The sequence below is a fragment of the Cyprinus carpio genome, chromosome A10, assembly GCF_018340385.1.
Source record: "Cyprinus carpio isolate SPL01 chromosome A10, ASM1834038v1, whole genome shotgun sequence".
Lineage (NCBI taxonomy): Eukaryota > Metazoa > Chordata > Actinopteri > Cypriniformes > Cyprinidae > Cyprinus > Cyprinus carpio.
The window spans coordinates 12,410,647-12,431,074 of NC_056581.1; the positions used below are offsets into that span (position 1 = coordinate 12,410,647).

At 38.7% G+C, this 20,428-nt stretch overlaps 1 protein-coding gene across 1 annotated transcript in view; it reads left to right on the plus strand.

The window, feature by feature from the left end:
* The window catches only part of LOC109089384 (LHFPL tetraspan subfamily member 6 protein-like), a 28,196-nt gene extending 9,479 nt beyond the window's left edge, over window positions 1-18,717 (plus strand). The window contains exons 3-4 of the mRNA XM_042765249.1: window positions 17,708-17,806; window positions 17,973-18,717. Coding sequence (XP_042621183.1) covers window positions 17,708-17,806; window positions 17,973-18,091 — 218 coding nt within the window. The 3' untranslated portion in view covers window positions 18,092-18,717. The remainder of the gene's footprint in view (window positions 1-17,707; window positions 17,807-17,972) is intronic.
* The last annotated feature ends 1,711 nt before the right edge of the window (window positions 18,718-20,428 follow it).

A 20,428-nucleotide genomic window follows, 5' to 3' on the forward strand; every position in this document is an offset into this window, starting at 1 on the left:
TATGCCGTTATATTAAAACAATGTTAGACCCCATTGACAACACTGAGACACTTTATGTTCCCTAGAAGAAAGAATACATGTTATACTGGTTTGGAACAACATGAGGGTAACTAAATGATGACAGAATTTTTGGTTTTGGGTGAACTATCGCTTTAATTTCTTATCGCAAAGGTTTTTCTTATCCAGGAGGGCATGAGCTAGACATGATTAACTTTTCACAAATACACGCACGCACTCTTGAGCAAAGCCAACTTTCCATGGATAAGTGAACAAAGGAGCCTCTGTGTTCAAGAACTTTGAGAAGTTCCTTGGCGAACTTGGCTCAGTCCACTTCCAATGCTGCGTGGTCCCTCTCCGGCCTGGCTCCCTCCCTCAGATTGGAATGCAGGTCTGCATTCTCCTCAGGGCAATCAGGCTGGAATGTTCCAGGCTTCCAGATGGTCCTCTAAGGTCCACGACTGTGGCAGCAGACACATTTTTTGGCTACAGTAAAAGAGGAAATAAATGGTTTTCTTTACTAGCTCAGAGACTGATCCAACAGTGTGGCAGAGGGAGATTTTTTTGAGGATAAAGCAGAAGAGAAGAAAGGTTTGGATTCACACAGATGGCACAGGCACATTTGAAGGAAGCTCAGTAGAAAACAGTTTTCATCTCTTAGAGTCTCTTGCAACCAGAAGGTATTATCTCTGAGCCACCATTAGAGCTTTGAGGATTTATTTATTTATTTTTTTCAGTTTACTGCATTCTTGAGTTTAAATGTGTATTAGTTTTTTTCCACTGCAACCTGTAAATGTTTCTTTTTTAGCCTACTGCAGTTGCTTTCAAAGCCAATGTAATGAAAATTCTGTTGCGTACCTTTATGACTTACTTTCTTCTACAGAACATTAAGCAAGAACGGAAATCGAAGAATGTGCTGCTTGCTCTTTTCTATGCAGTTACAATGAATGGGGAGTTTGGGGACTGGACACAGAAGCACCAAAACATATCATAAATGAATGAATAAATAAGCTTTCCATTGATGTATGGTTTAATAGGATCGGACAATATTTGGCCGAGATACAACTATTTGAAAATCTGGAATCTGAGGGTGCAAAAAAATCAAAATACTGAGAAAATAACCTTTGAAGTGGTCCAAATGAATTCTTAATGCATATTACTAATCAAAAATTAAGTTTTGATATATTTATGGTAGGAAATTTACAAAATATCTGCATGGAACATGATCTCTACTTAATATCCTAATGATTTTTGGCATAAAAGAAAATTTGATAATTTTGACCCATACATGTTTTTTTGGCTTTTGCTAAAAATATAGCCCAGTGAATTAAGACTGGTTTTGTGGTCCAGTGTCACATATATCATAAAAGTGCTCCTTATTACTTATTCACAATATACCGCAAGTTTGCCACTTTGTGTAATTTCCTACTCTAATGGTATGTTAATCTTGGGAAATTTGCCCAAATCTTTTGCCAAAGATCAAAACTTAGAACTTTTTAATTAAATTGATCAATTGTGACAGTAAAGACATTTAGAATGCTATGAAAGATTTCTGCCAAATAAATGTTGTTTTTTACTTTATATTCATAAAAGAATGTATAATATTAAAATAGAAAATATTAAGCAGCACAACTGTTTTCTATATTGATAATAATAAGAAATGTTCATTGAGCACCAAATCAGCATATTAGAATCATTTCTGAAGGATCCTGTAACACTGAAGTCTTAAGTAATGGCTGCTGAAAATTTAGCTTTGTTTCACTGGAATGAATTACATTTTAAAATATATTTAAATAGAAAGAAGTTATTTTACATTGTAACACAATATTCTCATTAACATTAAAAAATTCTTACTGACCCCAGACTTTTGAACAGTAGTGTATTCCCCAGTGTTAACTGCTCCTTTATGAACTTAATATAATATCATTTTAAATAGGAAACATGTTATGTTCTTCTAAACAGCATTGCTAATTCATTCCCTGCGTCACACACTGACATTGTGAAGTTTTTCGCTGTGTGATTTTAAAAAGGAACAGGCTTTTGGAATAATCATGCATTTATGATCATGAAAACATTCCCAGCTGTTGTTGGCTGTTATGAAGGTAAATTAATTCATGAGCTTAGTTTAGGCCACACCAGTGGCCTGTTTTTACTCTGTCTTTTTCTCTCACCATTTCAATCGTTCCACACTCTCTGGCTGATTGAAATAAGAATTATGGTCCGTGTAAGTCTGTGGTGGTCTGTAACAGCGTTGGTGACAGTGCGGCTTTACATCATATGCACGAGGCTGATAGCAGCGGCTGGCCGGCTGCTTGAGCTGAGCTCAGGACTGTCAATCATGTCTAGGGATTGAATACCAAGGTTTATGATGGAACTCAGTGCAGACATTTTGGTCTAGGCAGCTGCTCACCCCAACTGCTTTATTAAAGGGATATTTCCCCCCAAAATTAAAATTATGTCTTCATTTACTCACTATCATGTCTTTCCAAACCCATGACATTGTTTCTTCTGTGGAACACCAAAGCAAAGCTTTAATAGCTCAAACCAGTTGGAGAAAGAATGGTTTTGTAGTGCATTGATATTTTACTCTGATGTTCCTTATTGGCCTGTAGTTCAAAGGTTAAACCTAATGAGGATCCCTGTCAGGGGCAGCAGGAGCGAAAGGATCGTCTGGAGACCAGTCACCTTTTATTGCCTTCTCACACTTTGCTGTCATGAAATTTTAGTCATGCTCTGTCAGTCTACTGGTGAAAGGATTTTGAGAAGAGCAAGAAGATGGTTTTGAGATGGACACACATCTCTGTGTTCAAAGTAAATCTTCTTAGGTCAGGTCTGTTTTGTTAGTGGTGCAAGGACAGTCTAAATTAGCACTCAATTTTACTTTACCATTTTATTTCACAGGTCCCTTTTGTGTCCACGCTTTGTTGGCACCTTTTCGTGCAGACTTCAACAAACAGCAGCTAATTCATCACGAAAGCTGCCAAAAAAAAGCCAGTCAGCTGTGGAAAATTCCATCTGTAACAGCAGGTCCGAGTCTGTGCGGGTCTTTCTCTGTTTTCACAGTGTTGGGTTTGATAAGACAGGACTGCACTTCCTGGCAATGAGCCTTGATTGGACTGCACATAAACATCCACCTGCACACCTACATATAGACACAACAGGATGTCAGAATTTTTAGAAATGGATGTAATTGCTATGAAGAGTTCCAGATTGTAAGTATGTGAGTTTTGGAACGCTCTGTATACATTCTGACCAGTTGACTTGGCAACCCAGAAGTCAACAATGACATGGCGAGCCCTGGCAGCAGTAACCCTTCATCCCTGGCAGGCCACTTCACAGATAGCGCTCTGGTAATTGAGATGTAATTTGCCCAGTCTAGTTATATATAGATTAAAAAGTGCTTGGTGGAGAAAGTCAGATGAGGAGAAGACAAGCTTATTCTTTATGTGCTAGAATTTCCTCCTTTAGTGGTTTACAAACATTGTATGCCTAAAGCACTTATTTTCTTTACTACGGACAAATGGATAGATTTGTTTTCACTGATTTTTAGGAAAGTCTTCAAATAAACCAATGAGTTTATTTGAGAGATCTATCCATGCCTCATTTTTAAAATCACAGATAATTATGTTTTGGCTAATCAGTGATAAATGTTGTGTGTTCTTCTAACACACTGTCCCAGTTTCTAGCTGTGCACTTTTCTTTTTTTTTTGGCGAGCTTTATGACTGAAGACTTCTTGTTTTTGCAGGTTTGATAGACCTACTGTGCTTGATTTGAAAGCTATTGATTTTCCATTTTGTAAGTGTGCCTTAATTATATTGTAAGAAAGTAAATGCAAAAAAAATGCAAAATCTCACTTGATATTGGATATGAATCACAGCAAAAGACAGGCTGCATTGGTAATGTTATACTTACATTGATTTCTTTAGGAAAGAAGTAGGAGAAGGACAGGAGTAAGAGGGGTGGAGAATAATAAAAAAGGTTCAATGTTCTTTTCTCAGCTTATGATTGACTTCATTCAGTCCATTCTGGCTCTGGGTTTATGGCTCAACCCACTGAAACTGTAACACTGGAACACATTTAGATACATTTTTATGGAAACTGAACAGTTATAGTAATATTGTGAAATATATTTACAATTAAAAATATTTTCTAACAAAAATTAAAAACAAAAATATCATTTATTTCTGTGATGTCAAACCTTGATTTTCATCAGCCATTACTGCTATTTTTCGATGTCACATGATCTTTCAGAAATCATTCTTAAGTGGTGATTTGGTGCTCAAGAAACATTTTGTATTATTATCAATGTTGAAACAGTTGTGCTGCTATTTTTATGGAATACTTTTTTCAGGATTCTTTGATGAAAGTTCAACAGAACAGCATTTTTTTTTATCGAAATATTTTGTAACTATATGAATGTCTTTATTACAACTTTTGATCAGTTTAGTGTATCCTTGCTGAATAAAAATATAATTACATTTTTTTTTTAAATACTATTGCCGCCAGACTTTTCAGTTTTATTCACCCAAAAATGGAGCTCAGATGTAATTGTTGGTCTGTTTGTCAAATGCATGCACTAAATGAATGACTTTGACCATTGCAACATGTCTTGCTACATCTTGCATCAAAAGCACTGTACTTTTTAAGACAAGACGTGTTTAACTTTCTCACTTCGCCAATTGTTTGAGAGCCTATTTTACTGCTCAGTTGTAGCTCGGTAGCAAAAAAAAAAGAGAGTCAGGGTCACCTTCGAAAGCAGAAAAATAGGACACAGTATTGATCATGACGGGACCCAGATCAATAGAAAGATAATCACTCTTGACCCCAGTGCCGCTGTGACCTGTAAGAGGGCATGCATGGTCCTTTGTGCTGATAAAAATGTATAGAAATGAAGTAAAAAAGCGATTTTGTTTGTTTGAATTATTCTGTGTGTAGAGCAGGGAAGGTAGTGTAGTCTTAAGGGGGTACGACAAGAAGTCATAGTCTGTTCTTGGAACTCCTGGTACAGCTGTCACAGCACAATGTGACAGCCTAGTATGGCAGCGTAGGACAACCTATGATGGACGATTTTTTTTCGTTCACACCCACACACGCACCAATTCTTCACATGAGCGGTGGACTATAAACTAAAGATTTAATTTCCTATTTGGCAGTCCTTCCAGGATTTGCAACCAGGGTTTTCTGTCAGTAAGAGTGTGTGCAATTTGCATCTTTTTAGTGGTGGTTGCTAAGCTCATACTTGGGGTAAGGGATTTTAACCATCTGTTAACCAGAAATATTAAACATATAATTTAAAACACATTACAACTTACCATTACTAATTCCTAACTATATAACTTATCCCATAATAAATACTTGAAATCATGCTGCTTAATATATATATATATATATATATATATATATATATATATATATATACATACATACACACACACAGTGGGTATAGAAAATAATCACCCCCTTTTAAAATGATCAAATTAATTTTGTTTCAAAAGACTAAAGTCTCAAATCCAAAGAGATATTCTTTATAAAAGTAAATACACGACCACGCCCCCCGAAACGGCTCTTTCTAACACGCCCCCACATATCTACGTCAGTATGTGGGAAGATTTGCATAACGCCGCCCACATGTTCATGCAAAGAAAAAAGGTGTACCTTTTATTCTCGTTGTAGTATTGTTGTTGCTGCCGCCACCATGTCGTATAGACGCTGTGTGTTTCACTGTGAAAGCGAAACTACTTTGTTTGGCCTCCCAAAAGAGGACAATATCCGATTCGTCATGCCTGGGGCTGATCCGTGCTGGTCGCTAAAGAAATACATCAACTTTGCACTCTGGATCCCTGAATCAACTTTCACCATGGATGAAGCGGAGTCCAGCAGTATGTGGTTGCCGCAAGCACAAGGTATGCTCCGTTGTAGAATCCGCCTCAAGCCGCCCGCCTCTGCTCACTCAAACCGGCTGCGGCTCATTCTAGGCCTCCGGCCTCCTCTGAATCAAGGCTGCGGTCTGTGTTGATGTTTCATTGAGAAAGCGAAACTACTTTGTTTGGCCTTCCAATAGAAGACATGACCAGAAATCATGTTTATATCACGTTTATAATGGGTTTTATGTTTATGTCTCGTCGCGCCGGCCGGACAAGGCATCACAATATGTTAAGAGGCATAACATTTCTGTGACACGCTTGAGGCATTTGGCCAATCACAATGTGCTGGATAGCTGGCCAATTACAGCACACCTCGCTTTTCAGAGCGATGAGCCTTGTAAAAATGACGCGTTTCAGAAGGCGGGGCATAGAGGAGAAACAATAATGTACAGTATGTGGAAAATAATGTGTTTTTTTACCTTAAACCGCATAAACACATTTCATTACACCAAATACACCAAATAATGTTCTTTTTAGCAGTATCATATGACCCCTTTAAATATTAAAGGTGCAATAGGTGATTGTCTTCAGAAACATTTTTTGTTATGGTGGTTGAAAGTCTCTTCACATCCTTATAGCAATCATTTAGTTAAGTGGTCTAAATGTATTTATATATACTTATATATTCTATGGAAGGCATAGGACCAAGAAATGTTCGTCCAATTATAATGTTCAGTCTGAACATTATGATAGGCTTTCCTGCCTGCCTGTCAACATAGGTATTTGCATACCTCTGTGCACCCTGTCCGCACAGACACAGTATTGTAGTACTGTTACTAACTGTACTATAAAGTTTTCTCATCGGTAAGTGATACATGGTATATTGTAGTAATGTTGTCATGGTTGTCTGGTCTGTGCACATTCATGCGTTCAGGAGGCGTGGCTTTGGACGGCGATTTGCAGGGAGGGTGGGACGTATGCTTTCAGTGCTATCAGGCTTAAGTTAGCATTTTCCAAGATGTCTCTTTCACACTGTTTGTCTCTTCAACCATTGCCACATCTTTGGAGTCCATGTTCTCGTCTTCACTAATGTTTCTGATGGAAAAATATTGCAGGTTTTATAAGCTCATCAAAAGACACCCAATTCAGCCTCTATTGCTATGTATGGGTGGATTATTATTATTATTATGGCAGAGTATCAAACCTTGAATATTACACGGGGAAAGAGAAAATCTTGATATCCATCCCACTGCAATCCATTTCCCATGAGCTTAACTAGGATTTTCTTTCTCACGTCCAAGCTGATGATGACTCTACTTTTGATGCTTGTCTCCTCAGCAGTGACCTGGATTTTTTTTTTTTCTCCTTTTAGTAGTAACTGATTCTCATGAAGTCTAAATTGCTCCTCACCTTTCTAATGTGGGACCTCACTTCACACTGGCATTTTTCATTGGAATGATGCTGAGAGTGATTTTTCACACATTTGCATGTTTTCCATAACTTCCTTTGATGTCATTTTTTCCTGTCTGTTTTCTTACCCTTCAGATTCCCGCTCCATTGGTCGTCCATGATCAAAGCGCATTTTCTATTTCAAATCACATCTTGAAAGGGAGAAAAATATTAAAAGGGTACAGACTTTTTCTACTTGGAAGAAACCTTACATGTGCACCATTTAAATGCCATTTTAACAAAGTAAAAGGCAGGGAACAATTGATTTGAATTAAATGTTGAATTGCATTGAAGTAGTTTTAAAAAAATATATATAAATCCCATCTTGATATGCATGGACTGCTTGAAGTAAATGGTTTAGCAGGTTGATTTCTTGCCAAAAAGTGTTAACTCTGTGGTAAATTTAAAACATTGCTTTGTTTATTTGATTAACCCAATCTGCTCAACTAATGGCATGAGTTTGGGGGCACAGCAATATGTTCGGCTGACCAATAACATATTGGTGAGACCTCTTTGGAAACAGTCTTTTTTTCTTCTTTAGATAGTGTTAAAATGTTTAATGGCTTATATGACTCATATTTAAAGCAGATTATTCACCCAAAACTTATAATTCTCTCATCATTTACGTAATTTCTGTCATAATTTTTTTTCCCATTCTAAATGGAAAGTCCCTTGACTTTCATTGTATGGCAAAAAAATTCTTCAAATATCTTGTATGTTTCACGGACAAAAAATACAGGTTTGTAACAACATGAAGGTGAATAAATCATGCTTTTGGGTGAACTATGCCTAAACATAAAAGTTTCATGGGTAATGAATGAAGCTATTAACAGCTCTTACTGAACGTATGCCTTAGATACTCTCTCAGTCACTTAATATTTGAAGACACACTTCTAGAGCTGTTTCTACAACAATGGAGCTCTGTTCTTTTACCCAGAACCTCTCGAGTGTCATTTTAGCATCTGGTATGGATAGAAGTTGTGGGTCTTTTGGGAAGGTTCCTCCCATCAGTTCTTTTTCTCAATTCTCGCCTGCTGATTCCTGAATGACGTCGTCTCTTCTGTGTGGGAATGTACTATGTTGTAACTGCATCCAGATGTTTCCAATGTAGACTTCAACCAAATTCAATAAACCTCCCCTTCTCCCTAGGGTTAAAAAGAAAAACAAAACTCAACATCTGCAAAAAATGTTATGTTGAAACTAGTGAAATCATTAGGGTGTTGAAAGAAAGTCTGTAGAAGCACTTCAGATCATAACCTGTTTCTGAAAGACACCCAGTCAGTGTTTGGGTTAGGACAACAATGCCTTAGTTTTCCCTATTTAATCCTCAATCCTAAATCCCATTCAAGAGTTTTGTGGGTGGTCTGTGAAAGTCCTTTGCCTTCAGAAAATACTTGATCAAATAATCAAAATGCATACTTCCAGAAGCAAGTATATTTATTTAAGAATAGCAAAAATTAATTTCCTTCTGGGTTTAAAGAGATCAGTTGGTTTAAAGCCATATACATTTGAAGTGATATTTGAAGTTTGGCAGATGATGACACAATTTTCAGTTTAAAGCAAATAATCTGTGGAAGGAGCAACTCAAGTGGACTGACCAAACGTGAAATGGAAACTAATTTCTGTAATATTTAACAGGAAGATGGTGTTGAATAGAAATGTTGCATCATTCTCAACGGGCCCTTAATTTCAGGTTGAAGTTGGCTTTGATGGTCTGTGGATACGCTCTTCCACCATATCCTGCAGTAATGGAGCCATATGTGATCAGATCTTAAAAACCAAGATGTCACACACTGATGTTAATGACAGGGAGGAAAGCATGAACATGGAGACCAAGGCTGGTCATATGAAGCCTTCAGAGAACAATTTTCATAAGTGTCTCATCTAAATGAGTGACATTAAAGCCAAGAACTGTCTCTGTTTCAGGGCTGTCTGTTTCTTTAATCACGAAGGTTGTTGTAGGGAACCATATTACTCAATGATTTTTCTGGCAAAATAAATGTAACCGATGTGATTGAAATCCTTTTTATTTGGTCAGTAAAGGGATAGCATGTGAAATCAATATTATTTCATCATTTACTCATGCTTATGTCATTCCAAATCTGTATGACTTACTTGCTCCTGTGCAACACGAAAGAAGATATTTTGAAAAATGTCTTAGTGTTTTTTTTTTATCCATGCAAAGAACGTTGTCTTCTACTTTCATTAAATGGGCAAAAACAGTTGAATATAAGAGCTTATTCAAAATGTTAATAAATACTATAATAGTATATAAATAATACTAAAATAGCACTGATTCAAATCCTTAACCTAAAGTATGAGCAGTGATAAATGTGATGCTTGAGTCAGCAGAGATATGTATCACTACATTAGTGGGCTGTCTATTCCAGTATATGGTCCAGAGTATCTGAGCACTTAACAAATGATCAGGCTGAGAGGCTCATCTTTAAGCCAACGTAACAAAATTCCTCATCCTCCCCAACCTTGGAGATGGGTATTTTTCTGAGGGGCATAGAGGCTATGTAAGTGGGTGGGCAGGAGAGAGCAGCGGTGCAGGCCTGGAGCCAGACATCTAGGTCATGAAAGAGCTCTATGATAAAATATCTCAAAGCCTGTAAGACCTGCCAGCTCCATATGAATGCCTCCCTTCCATGAAAGTGATGGTTATGTCAGGACAGCACACTCCAGTTCTGTGGAGTGACGGCTTTCAGTGATAGAATGAGAACCAGCTGGGTTTTGTTCTCAATCAGAAGCGATCACAGCCTGCTAGGGCTTTTTAATAAAGAGGGGCAGATTTATCCCGACATCAAAGTGAGATGCTAGATGTCTGACATTGTTCGCCTACCAGGTGCCAAACTGTATGGAAGAGAAGAACATGATCGATGATAGTGCTATTATCAAACATGTGAAGACTGAGTGCTTCTGAAGAAACTTCACACAAACCTTAGAAGTACAGATAATTTTCAAGGTCCCAAGGGCTACATATACTTTGAATCATGGCTAGCATGTGGTATAATTTGATAAAGCTGCTGATTTCTTATGAGTAAATTTTGCTTGCCGCTTATTGACCCAAACACTTATGGTGAATTACACATGAATGTGGAATTACTCATCTGGTTGTTTTTTTTCAGGCAACATTTATTATTATTATTATTATTATTATTATTATTATTATTATTAATATTATTATTATTATTGTTTTAATTTTGTTGTTGTTGTGTATCATTTATTTAATTAATGAAATTTAAGTGGGTATAATTGTATATTTCTATAATAATAATTTGTATAATATAATAATAGTATTTATTTAATAATAATATATATTTAATTATTATTGTTTTGTTGTGATTTATTTATGTATTTATTTATTGATTGCTGTCAGGATAAGAGATACTTCTTATCGTTGTGTGCTGGACTAGTACCCAGTCGTTCCTGGCAACAGATCTCTTGGATTGTAAGTGAAATGTGAAGTTCAAGTCATTCCTTTTAGATTATGCAAGCTCTTGAAGGTTGCAACTGCACTGCTGTCCCTTCCTCCACAGTGTGGTTTCTGTGTTTCTGGTAAAAACACTTAAGATACAGTATGAAGGCCCTATCTGTGCACTCACAGCTATCGGAGGTGTTGCTCTTAGTGATAAGACAGTTGTCTCAGCTGTCCTGTCTCCACTTAAGACCGTGTCTTGGTGCTCTCATTTCCTGAGCTGTTGTCAGGCTGTGGCTGTGGGAGCACTGTATAGTGTTGACAGTGGACCATCTGCTGTGTTACACAATGACTACAGCTGTGTGTGTGTTCACCAATAGAAAACAACAGATTCCATTTGTTTTCCCTTATCAGGGGTTGCAGTCCCTCGTCCTTTTTAAGTCTCCAAATTATTTTTAGATTAGTTTGTGCTGTGAATTTTCTGTATTAGTTTGATTTAAAGATTGCTAATGTAGTTCATATTGTTACTACATTATTCTTATTTATTTATAATAAATATTTAAATTCTTCTTCATTTATTACTCATAAAAAAGCTTCTGGACTCCTAATCATTGGCATTGCCATGACGTGTGTGAGAAGATTGAAGTTGATCACTATTTTTGTGGCCTGATTGAAAATTCAAACCCTACCACTCTCCATGCAGCGAGAGAATTGTGTTTAGATGAGTGTTTAAAACAGGATTATGGGTTTCGGGTTAGAGCTTGATCTCTATATGTGAGCAACATGAGAATCCTTAGAGACTAAATGCTCAGAAATAGCGCTTCCTATGCTGGATTGTGTTTACCTATGCCTCTCTCACACATACTTTCCTCTGTTTCAAATTGATGCGCCTTTTCCTCTAAATATGTAGCAGCTGCACTCGAGACTTTGTCCAGCACACACAATGCCCTTTTCATCCTGTTACTAAAACACATGATGTATACACACACATTTCGTGAGATCATTATCTAATGAGTCAAACTTTCCGCTGTTTTTTTTTTTTTGCGTTTTTTTTGCTTTGTTCCCTTGATTCATTTTTTCCGAGTCAAAGCAAAATTCCTTTTGGGTTCCTCATATTCTGAGCTCTAGTGCTGCTCAATTTGTTTGTTCAGGTCCAGTAATATACATTACTCACATGCTCCTAATCGTCAACTTTTATATTTGACACATTATTTTGTAGTGTAGGCCACCTAGTACATACTAGTATGCTCTGCACTCTACATAGTATATACTACATTGATGCACACTTGGTTTGTAATGCATTCTCTAGTTGTGTAGTACAGTTTTGTAGTGAATTCTACCTATTGCATACAAGTTTGGTTGTTTGCTCAGCCTGGTATATGCTACATTTAATGCATTCTTGTTTTGTAATGCATAATGTCTTTCAGGCCACTTTTTTTTGTAGTGAATGCAAATGCACACTAGTTTTGTTGTTCAATCTACCTAGTATATTATACATTTAGTGCGTACTTGGTTTGTAAAACATAGGTTCAAGTTCATTCTATTTATATGTATTGAATTATACCTAGTCAGTACTAGTTTTATAGGGCATACTGTTTTGCAGTACATATTATGATGTGAATTTTCTGGTAGTTTTCTAGAGCATATTTTTTATTTTAGTGCACACACTTCGACTAGCATGCAGTTTAATTAGTATACTCTGAATATGCGCTACAAACAGTTTAAGAACTTTACTGGTGCTAATGGTAATATGACTTTGAGAATGCAGTGCTGCATTCCACCAGAAGCCCGTTGCAAGCCATAGAACTTTTTTCTCAAAGTGTGTCTCTTATTCCCTCTTATTCACATTATCATTGTCAATTTTCCCTCACATTTTAAGTGACAAAAGGCCCTTCCCATTTCACAGTACCACAATGGTCCATTTTTGTCTTGGTCAAGGAGAACTGCTGTACTCGCAACTTTACAAACCTCACCATACATGCCTGTCCACACGCCAGGCTGAAACGAGTAGGTTATGGCTGCAATCTGTAGAAGTTAATTTCAGAATAATTCTGCATTCTTTTAACACTCTCACATACACATAATAACTAGCCCAATATCAACTTATCGATTACTCATTTATAACTTCTCTGATTACCCCTGAGAAACAAAAGTAAGCACGTAAAAGCTTATTTCCCTTCCCTCTGTATTCCTTTGCAGTTTCGAACTCTGAAGTAGAATGCCATTTTTATTATTGTCTGACTCAGTGTAATGGATTTTCAGGCCTGCTTGAATTGATGGAGGGAACGGGAGGCATCTGAAGAATTTTAAAGACAACGAGTAAGTCCTACCGAATATGGAGACTAATGCCGGAATCTAGGCTTTTTTATATCAAAGAATGTCTGTGACATCAAAGTCTTAAGTCCAAATGAAAGCACATCATTCCAAAAATAAACTGTTACTAGGATTTAGCTTGTGTGGCAGTGTGGGAGTGTTCAGTGTGTTCAGTCCTCTGTCCTTTCATAATCTCAACTGCCAGCACACAGACAACTTGAGATGATCACACACCTATCATTTGTAACCAGACACAAAGAGAACCAAGCATTACCTAATAGGAATGTGCACAACAAATATTAAAAAATTGTATTAATATTTCACAATATTACTCTTCACTGTATGATCAAATAAATTCAGCTTTGGTGAGGATAAAATTTTGACCAGTATTTTTTATTTTATATATAATATAAATAATAACATTATATAATATTCATATAAATATTATATTATTTATATAATATTATATAAATAATAATTAGAATATAGAATATATAGAATTCATATATATTCAGGGGCTGGTATGCTGAGTATCAGAGCGCGTTTGCTGTCACAGCACCTCTGCACGGTCTGTCTCAGCACGGTCTGTCTCAGCCGCCCGGTGAGCAGAAGAGCGCTTCGCCAATGGTCACGGGGCAATAGACCTAGTCAGTTGGTCACTGCGGGGCAACTCATAACTACACCAACCGTCACACACCTGTGTTCTGTTGGAATCTGTAGCGTTGAGTCCAGAGGTGGACGTTTGACCTGGGCACGCATGCTTTCACTTAATATTTTTTATTTTCTTTTTTGCCCGGGCGCTCTCTACTATGAGCATCTCATCTCTCCATTATGACATCTAGCTTTCAACCTCCACGACTGGCAACTCGGGAGCAGCACTCTATCCTTAAGAGTGCTGTCGTTGCTCGGCAAGGTTCGCGTGTACGACAGGCACGACCTGGTCGTCATCCTGCAACTGTCGCATATACTTCCATCGCATGCTGGAATGTGCGTTCTCTTGGCGTTAGTTCTGACATGGACTGTGTCTCACCTCGTAAATCAGCCCTGATTGATGCAGAACTACTCCGACTTAACATCTCCATCGCTGCCCTGAGTGAAACCTGGCTGACCGGTGTTGGCTCTGTCCGGGAAAAAAACTATACTCTATTCTGGAACGGACACCCAAACGGGGACAGACCAATGCACGGTGTTGGATTTGCAATCCAAAACAAGCTTCTGTCCTCAGTGGAAAAACCTGTGCCCATCTCCTCACGTCTCTCCTCACTGCGCCTGCACACAAACTGTGGCCCAGTTAAAATCATAGCCACTTACGCCCCTACACTAACTTCTGATTTAGATGTAAAGGAATCATTTTACAATCAACTAAGCGCCATTGTTCAGAAGACCCCTTCAACTGAACGTTTGATGATCCTTGGTGACTTTAATGCCCGAGTGGGTGCTAACTCTAGTGCATGGCCTGACATTCTGGGAAACCATGGATATGACAACATGAATGATAACGGTCAGCGCTTACTGGAACTTTGTAGCACCCACAAACTTTGTGTCCCCTCTTCATTCTTTCAGGGCTCAAGCTCCTCCAAGGTCACCTGGCGTCATCCACGTTCTAAGCGCTGGCACCAACTTGACCATGTACTGGTGAAGCGTGAGCATTTGAAGGAAGTAACACACTGCCGATCACTGCACTCAGCAGATTGTGACACTGATCATGCCCTTCTACGTTGTAAACTAAGGATGGTACCAAGCAAGTTTCATTATGCCAGGCCCAAGCCTACTCCTCATCTGGATGTTTCTACAACCCATGCTCCTGCGTTGCAGCATGCGTTCCAGGAGCTACTTGCTTCCAGCTTTGTCTTATCACCTCCTCATGTAGACATATCGGCTGCCTGGCAGCACTTCCACTCTGTTACCACAAAGGCTGCATTCTCCATCTTTGGAAAGCGATCCAGATCCCAGCCTGACTGGTTCAAAACCCATGCCAGCCTGCTCCTACCTGCAATTGACTCTAAGCGTTCAGCCAGACTGTCCTACCTGCAGCATAACACTCGCTCAAATAAGGCAGCATTGAAGCAGGCATGCTGCAATGTACAGCGGGTCACTCGCATAGCCATGCAGGCTTATTGGAGCACACTGTGTGATCGTATTGAGTCAAGTGCATCCATTGGAAACATCCGAGGAGTCTTTGAAGGTCTGAAAGAAGCCTTGGGCCCAGTCCCTAAAAAATCCTCTCCACTCTGCTCCCTATCAGGTGAACTTCTGACTGATTTAGAATCTCAATTGGCGAGATGGGCAGAGCATTACAGCCTTCTCTATGCTCAGCCTGTCACAGCTGACACACTGGCAATAACTGCTGCTGTTCCTGAACTCTCCCCTATGTCTAATCTGGATGCAGATATTACCATTGAGGAAGTCAAATCTGCAATTAAAGCACTGAAAAATAACAAGTCTCCCGGAGCTGACGGCCTCCCCCTGAGGCTTATAAGGCAGGTGGTGATGTTCTTGCCTCTGTCCTACATCATCTGGTTGTGATGTGCTGGAACAGTCAATATCTCCCAGATGTCCTTAGAGATGCCAACATCATCACCATTTACAAGAACAAGGGGGACAGTGCAGACTGTAACAACTTCAGAGGAATATCTCTGCTCAGTCTTGCTGGCAAGATATTTGCTCGTACTATTCTACCACGTCTACAAATTCTTGCTGACCGTATCCTCCCTGAAAGCCAGTGTGGGTTTCGTGCTGGCTGCTCCATAGCAGACATGGTGTTCTGTGTTCGTCAACTACAGGAAAAGTGTATCAAACAGCATAAACCTCTGTTCTTGGTGTTTGTTGACTTGACCAAGGCCTTTGACTACGTTAGTCGATCTGGACTTTTCCTCATCCTACAAAGACTTGGCTGCCCTCCAAAGTTACTGAAGGTGGTTACTGAGTTTCATGAGGGCATGAAGGAAACCGTACAGTCTGAAGGCACTCGCTCTGAAGAGTTCCAGATAAGGTGAGGGGTAAAACAGGGATGTGTCCTTGCTCCTACCCTCTTTGGAATTTTCTTCTCTGCCTTACTACGCCGTGCCTTCCCTGATGACTCAGGTATCCTTCTACACACCCGCAGCTCAGGAAAACTGTTCAATCTGGCCAGGCTGCGGGCGAAGAGTAAAGTATGCCATGTTCTGGTACGTGAGCTGCTTTATGCTGATGATGCAGCCTTTGTTGCCCACTCAGAGGCAGATCTACAACTACTCTGCTCATCTTTTTCTGCTGCATGTCTAGAGTTTGGTTTACAGATTAGTCTTAAAAAGACAGTTATCGTTGCCCAACCTGCAACCTTGAACCCTACAGTGTACATTAACAACATATGTCTATCTGTGGTAGAGAAATTCACCTACCTGGGCTCCACAGTATCAAACAACAATAACCTTGATGCAGAGCTTGACATGCGCATTGGAAAGGCATCATCAATGTTTGGAAAATTGAGCAAGCGTGTCTGGCACAACAAGTACCTCTCATTGCTCCTCAAAGTCCGTGTATACCATGCATGTGTACTTAGCATCTTACTATATGCAAGCGAGACATGGACAACATACAGGAGGCACGAACATCGCCTCAACGCCTTCCATTTTCACTGCCTTCGCTCCATACTGGGTGTATGCTGGAAGGACCATGTGCCAAACTCTGTCATACTTGAAAGAACTGGTTCCAGTGACCTGTACACCATCCTTCGTGAACGCCACCTCCGCTGGACTGGGCATATTTATCGAATGAATGACACCCGCCTCCCAAAAATCTTGTTATATGGCGAGCTGGCAAACACCCCCCGCAAACATGGTCGCCCCCATCTACGTTTTAAAGACGTCATTAAGAGGGATCTTCAGGCCTTCTCCATCAACTTGGACAACTGGGAGGCACTTGCAAATGACAGACCCAACTGGCACACAGAAATTAAAAACGGCCGCAGGTTTTCTCAGGAGGCCTACAAATCATTTCTGGAAGAGAGACTCTCAAAACGCGAAGCAGTTCGTCGTACTCGACATGAACGGCCGTAGTAGTAGAATTCATAATCACAAAATATTCACTGACATTAGCGACCATAATGCAAAGCATCGGGGTAGATGAAGACACATGCAGTTCTTTTTTATTAGTAAATGTTCTGGTAAGAATTTAGAGCTCACAGGAGAGGAGGCGCATTATTGAAACTATGGTTTTATATGTTTCTGGTGGGAATTACATGCCTGTTTCTTTTTGCTGAATTGGTAGGAACATAAAAGGGAAAATATAAAGGAATTCCCAAGAAGCTCATTTATAAATAAGCTACTTGCTGCATTTATTATCATATTTTCATAGCTGTTTGGATCTTGAGCCCAGATGAAAACAAGATTTGTGCTTTATCGTCTCTGCGGAGGTGTGTGTTTGGATTTGCCTGTGATAGAGTATCTGTGTCAAATGGAAAAAAACAAGCTAATGATCCTGCATTGTTTGCAGTAAAACAAGTAACAGCTTTTCAGACCAATGACAAAATGCGTAAAGTGCTGTTTTTCATGGTTATCATATATTTTTCAAGGGATATCATGCTCTCCTCTTCACACAGCGTGAAACTGTGAGCTCTTAGTCATGCTATAAAGTGCACTTTTTGGTCTATTTGTATTCACAGTGTGTTTCATCTCTCTGCAGGGCTGCTGATCGGATCGGGATGTGCACTGTACCCTTTAGGGTGGGACAGTGAAGAGGTCAGACAGACATGTGGCAACAGCTCAGACCAGTTTGAGCTTGGTACGTTGGTATATAGACAATTTCTGATTTAATTTTATTTTTGTTTTTTAAATAGTACTAGGCAGACTGGAAATATCATATAAACAATATAGTGTGCCTCACATTATATATTGTGTGAACATAAATTTTGAGTATTAAATGTTGATGAAGTTGTTGTTTCTTTCAGGTTCTTGTGAGATCGGATGGGCTTATTACTGCACCGGGGCTGGAGCTGTGGTGGCCATGCTGTTGTGCACGTGGATGGCATGTTTCGCAGGGAAGAAACAGAAACACTACCCTTACTAAACATGTGGAAGACAAAACAACAGTAGAGGAAACCATAAACACCACATATATGGGCATGAATTTCATTCTCCGATTCAGAGAGCTTCTACATCCTGTGCACTTCCCAAACACATCATGTACAAGGAGACGTGACTGAACAATTAACTTTCCGCGGCAGTTCCCACATGAGATTTTTCCTACGACTGACCTTTGACCTGCATTGCGATCTTTTGCATTTAAAGTGGTGCCAGTATCATTAAAAAGGAATATTTGTCAAACGACCTATTGACTTTTGACCATTTGTGTTCAGAAGGACTCTACTGTATTACTCTCATTTATCGTTGCTTTTTTATCGTGTTTGTGTAAGTACAGTCTTCTCTGTGGCTTAAGTTGTTTTGGTATATTGTGTTATTATAATAACCTATTCTATATAATGCATTTCATTAATGTCCTGTTATTGCCTTAAATATATCTGCTGCAATAATATACATCTGAAACGGACTGTGTATTTGCTAATCATTGTATGTTTGACAATAGATTGTGACTGATATGATCTTTGTTGGGTATTTACAACTTTTATATAACATGGATAAATGTCCATTATATTTCACTGCATTTGTAAATAAATACTGTCATTTAAAAACTCAGTTGTTGAGGATCTATCATAATTTATATTTAAAGGAACTATTTTTAAAATGCATTTTACAAATGCTCATTTTGGGGGGTTTTGGTAGTGTATTTGTTTTTCATAATCACTTTTATTTAATTGCTCTAACGGAGACTCGGTAAACTTCATTCCTGATCTGCATGATCTGTGTATTTTTAACCTGCGTGTATCGTTCTCTTTTGGAATGATGGATTGCCTGGTGTTAATTTCTGACAGGGTGATGCAGTGCGGAAGTATTCGCGGATGGAATACGAAACTGCAGGGATCCACACTGCAGGAAGATGTAAAGGCTGATCAGAAGTTATTGATGATCTGCTGTTCCCATTTAGCACTATCAGCAAACCATCTCACACACACACACACACACATGTGCTGCTATAGTTTTAGGAATGCATATGCCTGTCTGAAGAAGTTACTGAAGTGTTACTGATAATCACAGCATTTCATCACACCTCACCCTGGTTTAACACTTGACTGAGTGGGGGAGAGTTCATAGTTTCCCCCTCAATTACGCTCAACCTGTCTGTGAGAAGGACAGGCCAATGGTGGAGAGCTACAGTAAATGTAAGACAACCGAAAATCAATGTCACACGTGGTGGAGTTTTGACAAATGTATTGCTTGGCCATGTTTTCAGCAAAAACAAGCAGAATCTGTCAGACAAATGGGAAAACAAGCTGTCTGTATGTATTAAGATCATTTCACCTCTACTCTGTGATACCCTCTTACCTCAGTACTTTTGATGGATGATTTACTGTCACTACACCTGTATTGTCTTGAGTCAGGTAGATATGTCTTTGGATAAGATGTTCAAATGTCTTTGGTCAGATATTTCCTAATAACCATGGCAACACTGTATATTAGACAGTTTATTCTCAACTACCAAAATCCATTACCACCATCTATTTCACACAGTATGGCTTTAATTTTACCCAGATTCTCTCTGGTGATATCTTGCCGCCTCTCTTTTATGTAACGAAAAGTATTTTGGTCTGATGCGAACAGTAACAGTAATACAGCAGGGTCACCAAATCTGACAAGGAAATGAAACATTACCGAAATCAGTTACTCGTCTCTGTTTCACACAAAATGGTTTAATGTTACCTAAACTCACACTGTTGATACGTAACCTCATGTATTTTATATCCTAAAAAAACATTTTGGTCTCGCGGGGTCTCCAAATCTGATAGGTTAGGAAAATTCATTACTCATCTCTGATTCACACATAATAGTTTTATTGTTACCCACATTTACTCCGGTGATGTCGAAAATTCTCTATTTTATATTCTAGAAAGCATTTTGATTTGATGTGAACAATAACAGACATAAGCAGGGTCACTAAATCTGACAAAGTATTGAACATTACCAATCTTCATTCCCCTTCTCTATTTCACATCGAGTGGCTATAATGCCACCCAAATTCACTCTGGTGATGTCTAATCCTCTCTATTTTTGCAGGGTCACCAAATCTGACAAGACAGTATTAAAGGGGTCATATGATGTGATTTCAAATTTTCCTTTCTCTTTGGAGTGTTGCAAGCTCTTGGTGAATAAAGGAGATCTGTAAAGTTGCAAAGACTAAAGTCTCAAATCCAAAGAAAATATATATTTTTTTTTTTTACCTTAAACCCCATAAACACATTTCATTACACCAAATACACAAAATAATGTTATTTTTAGCAGCATCATATGA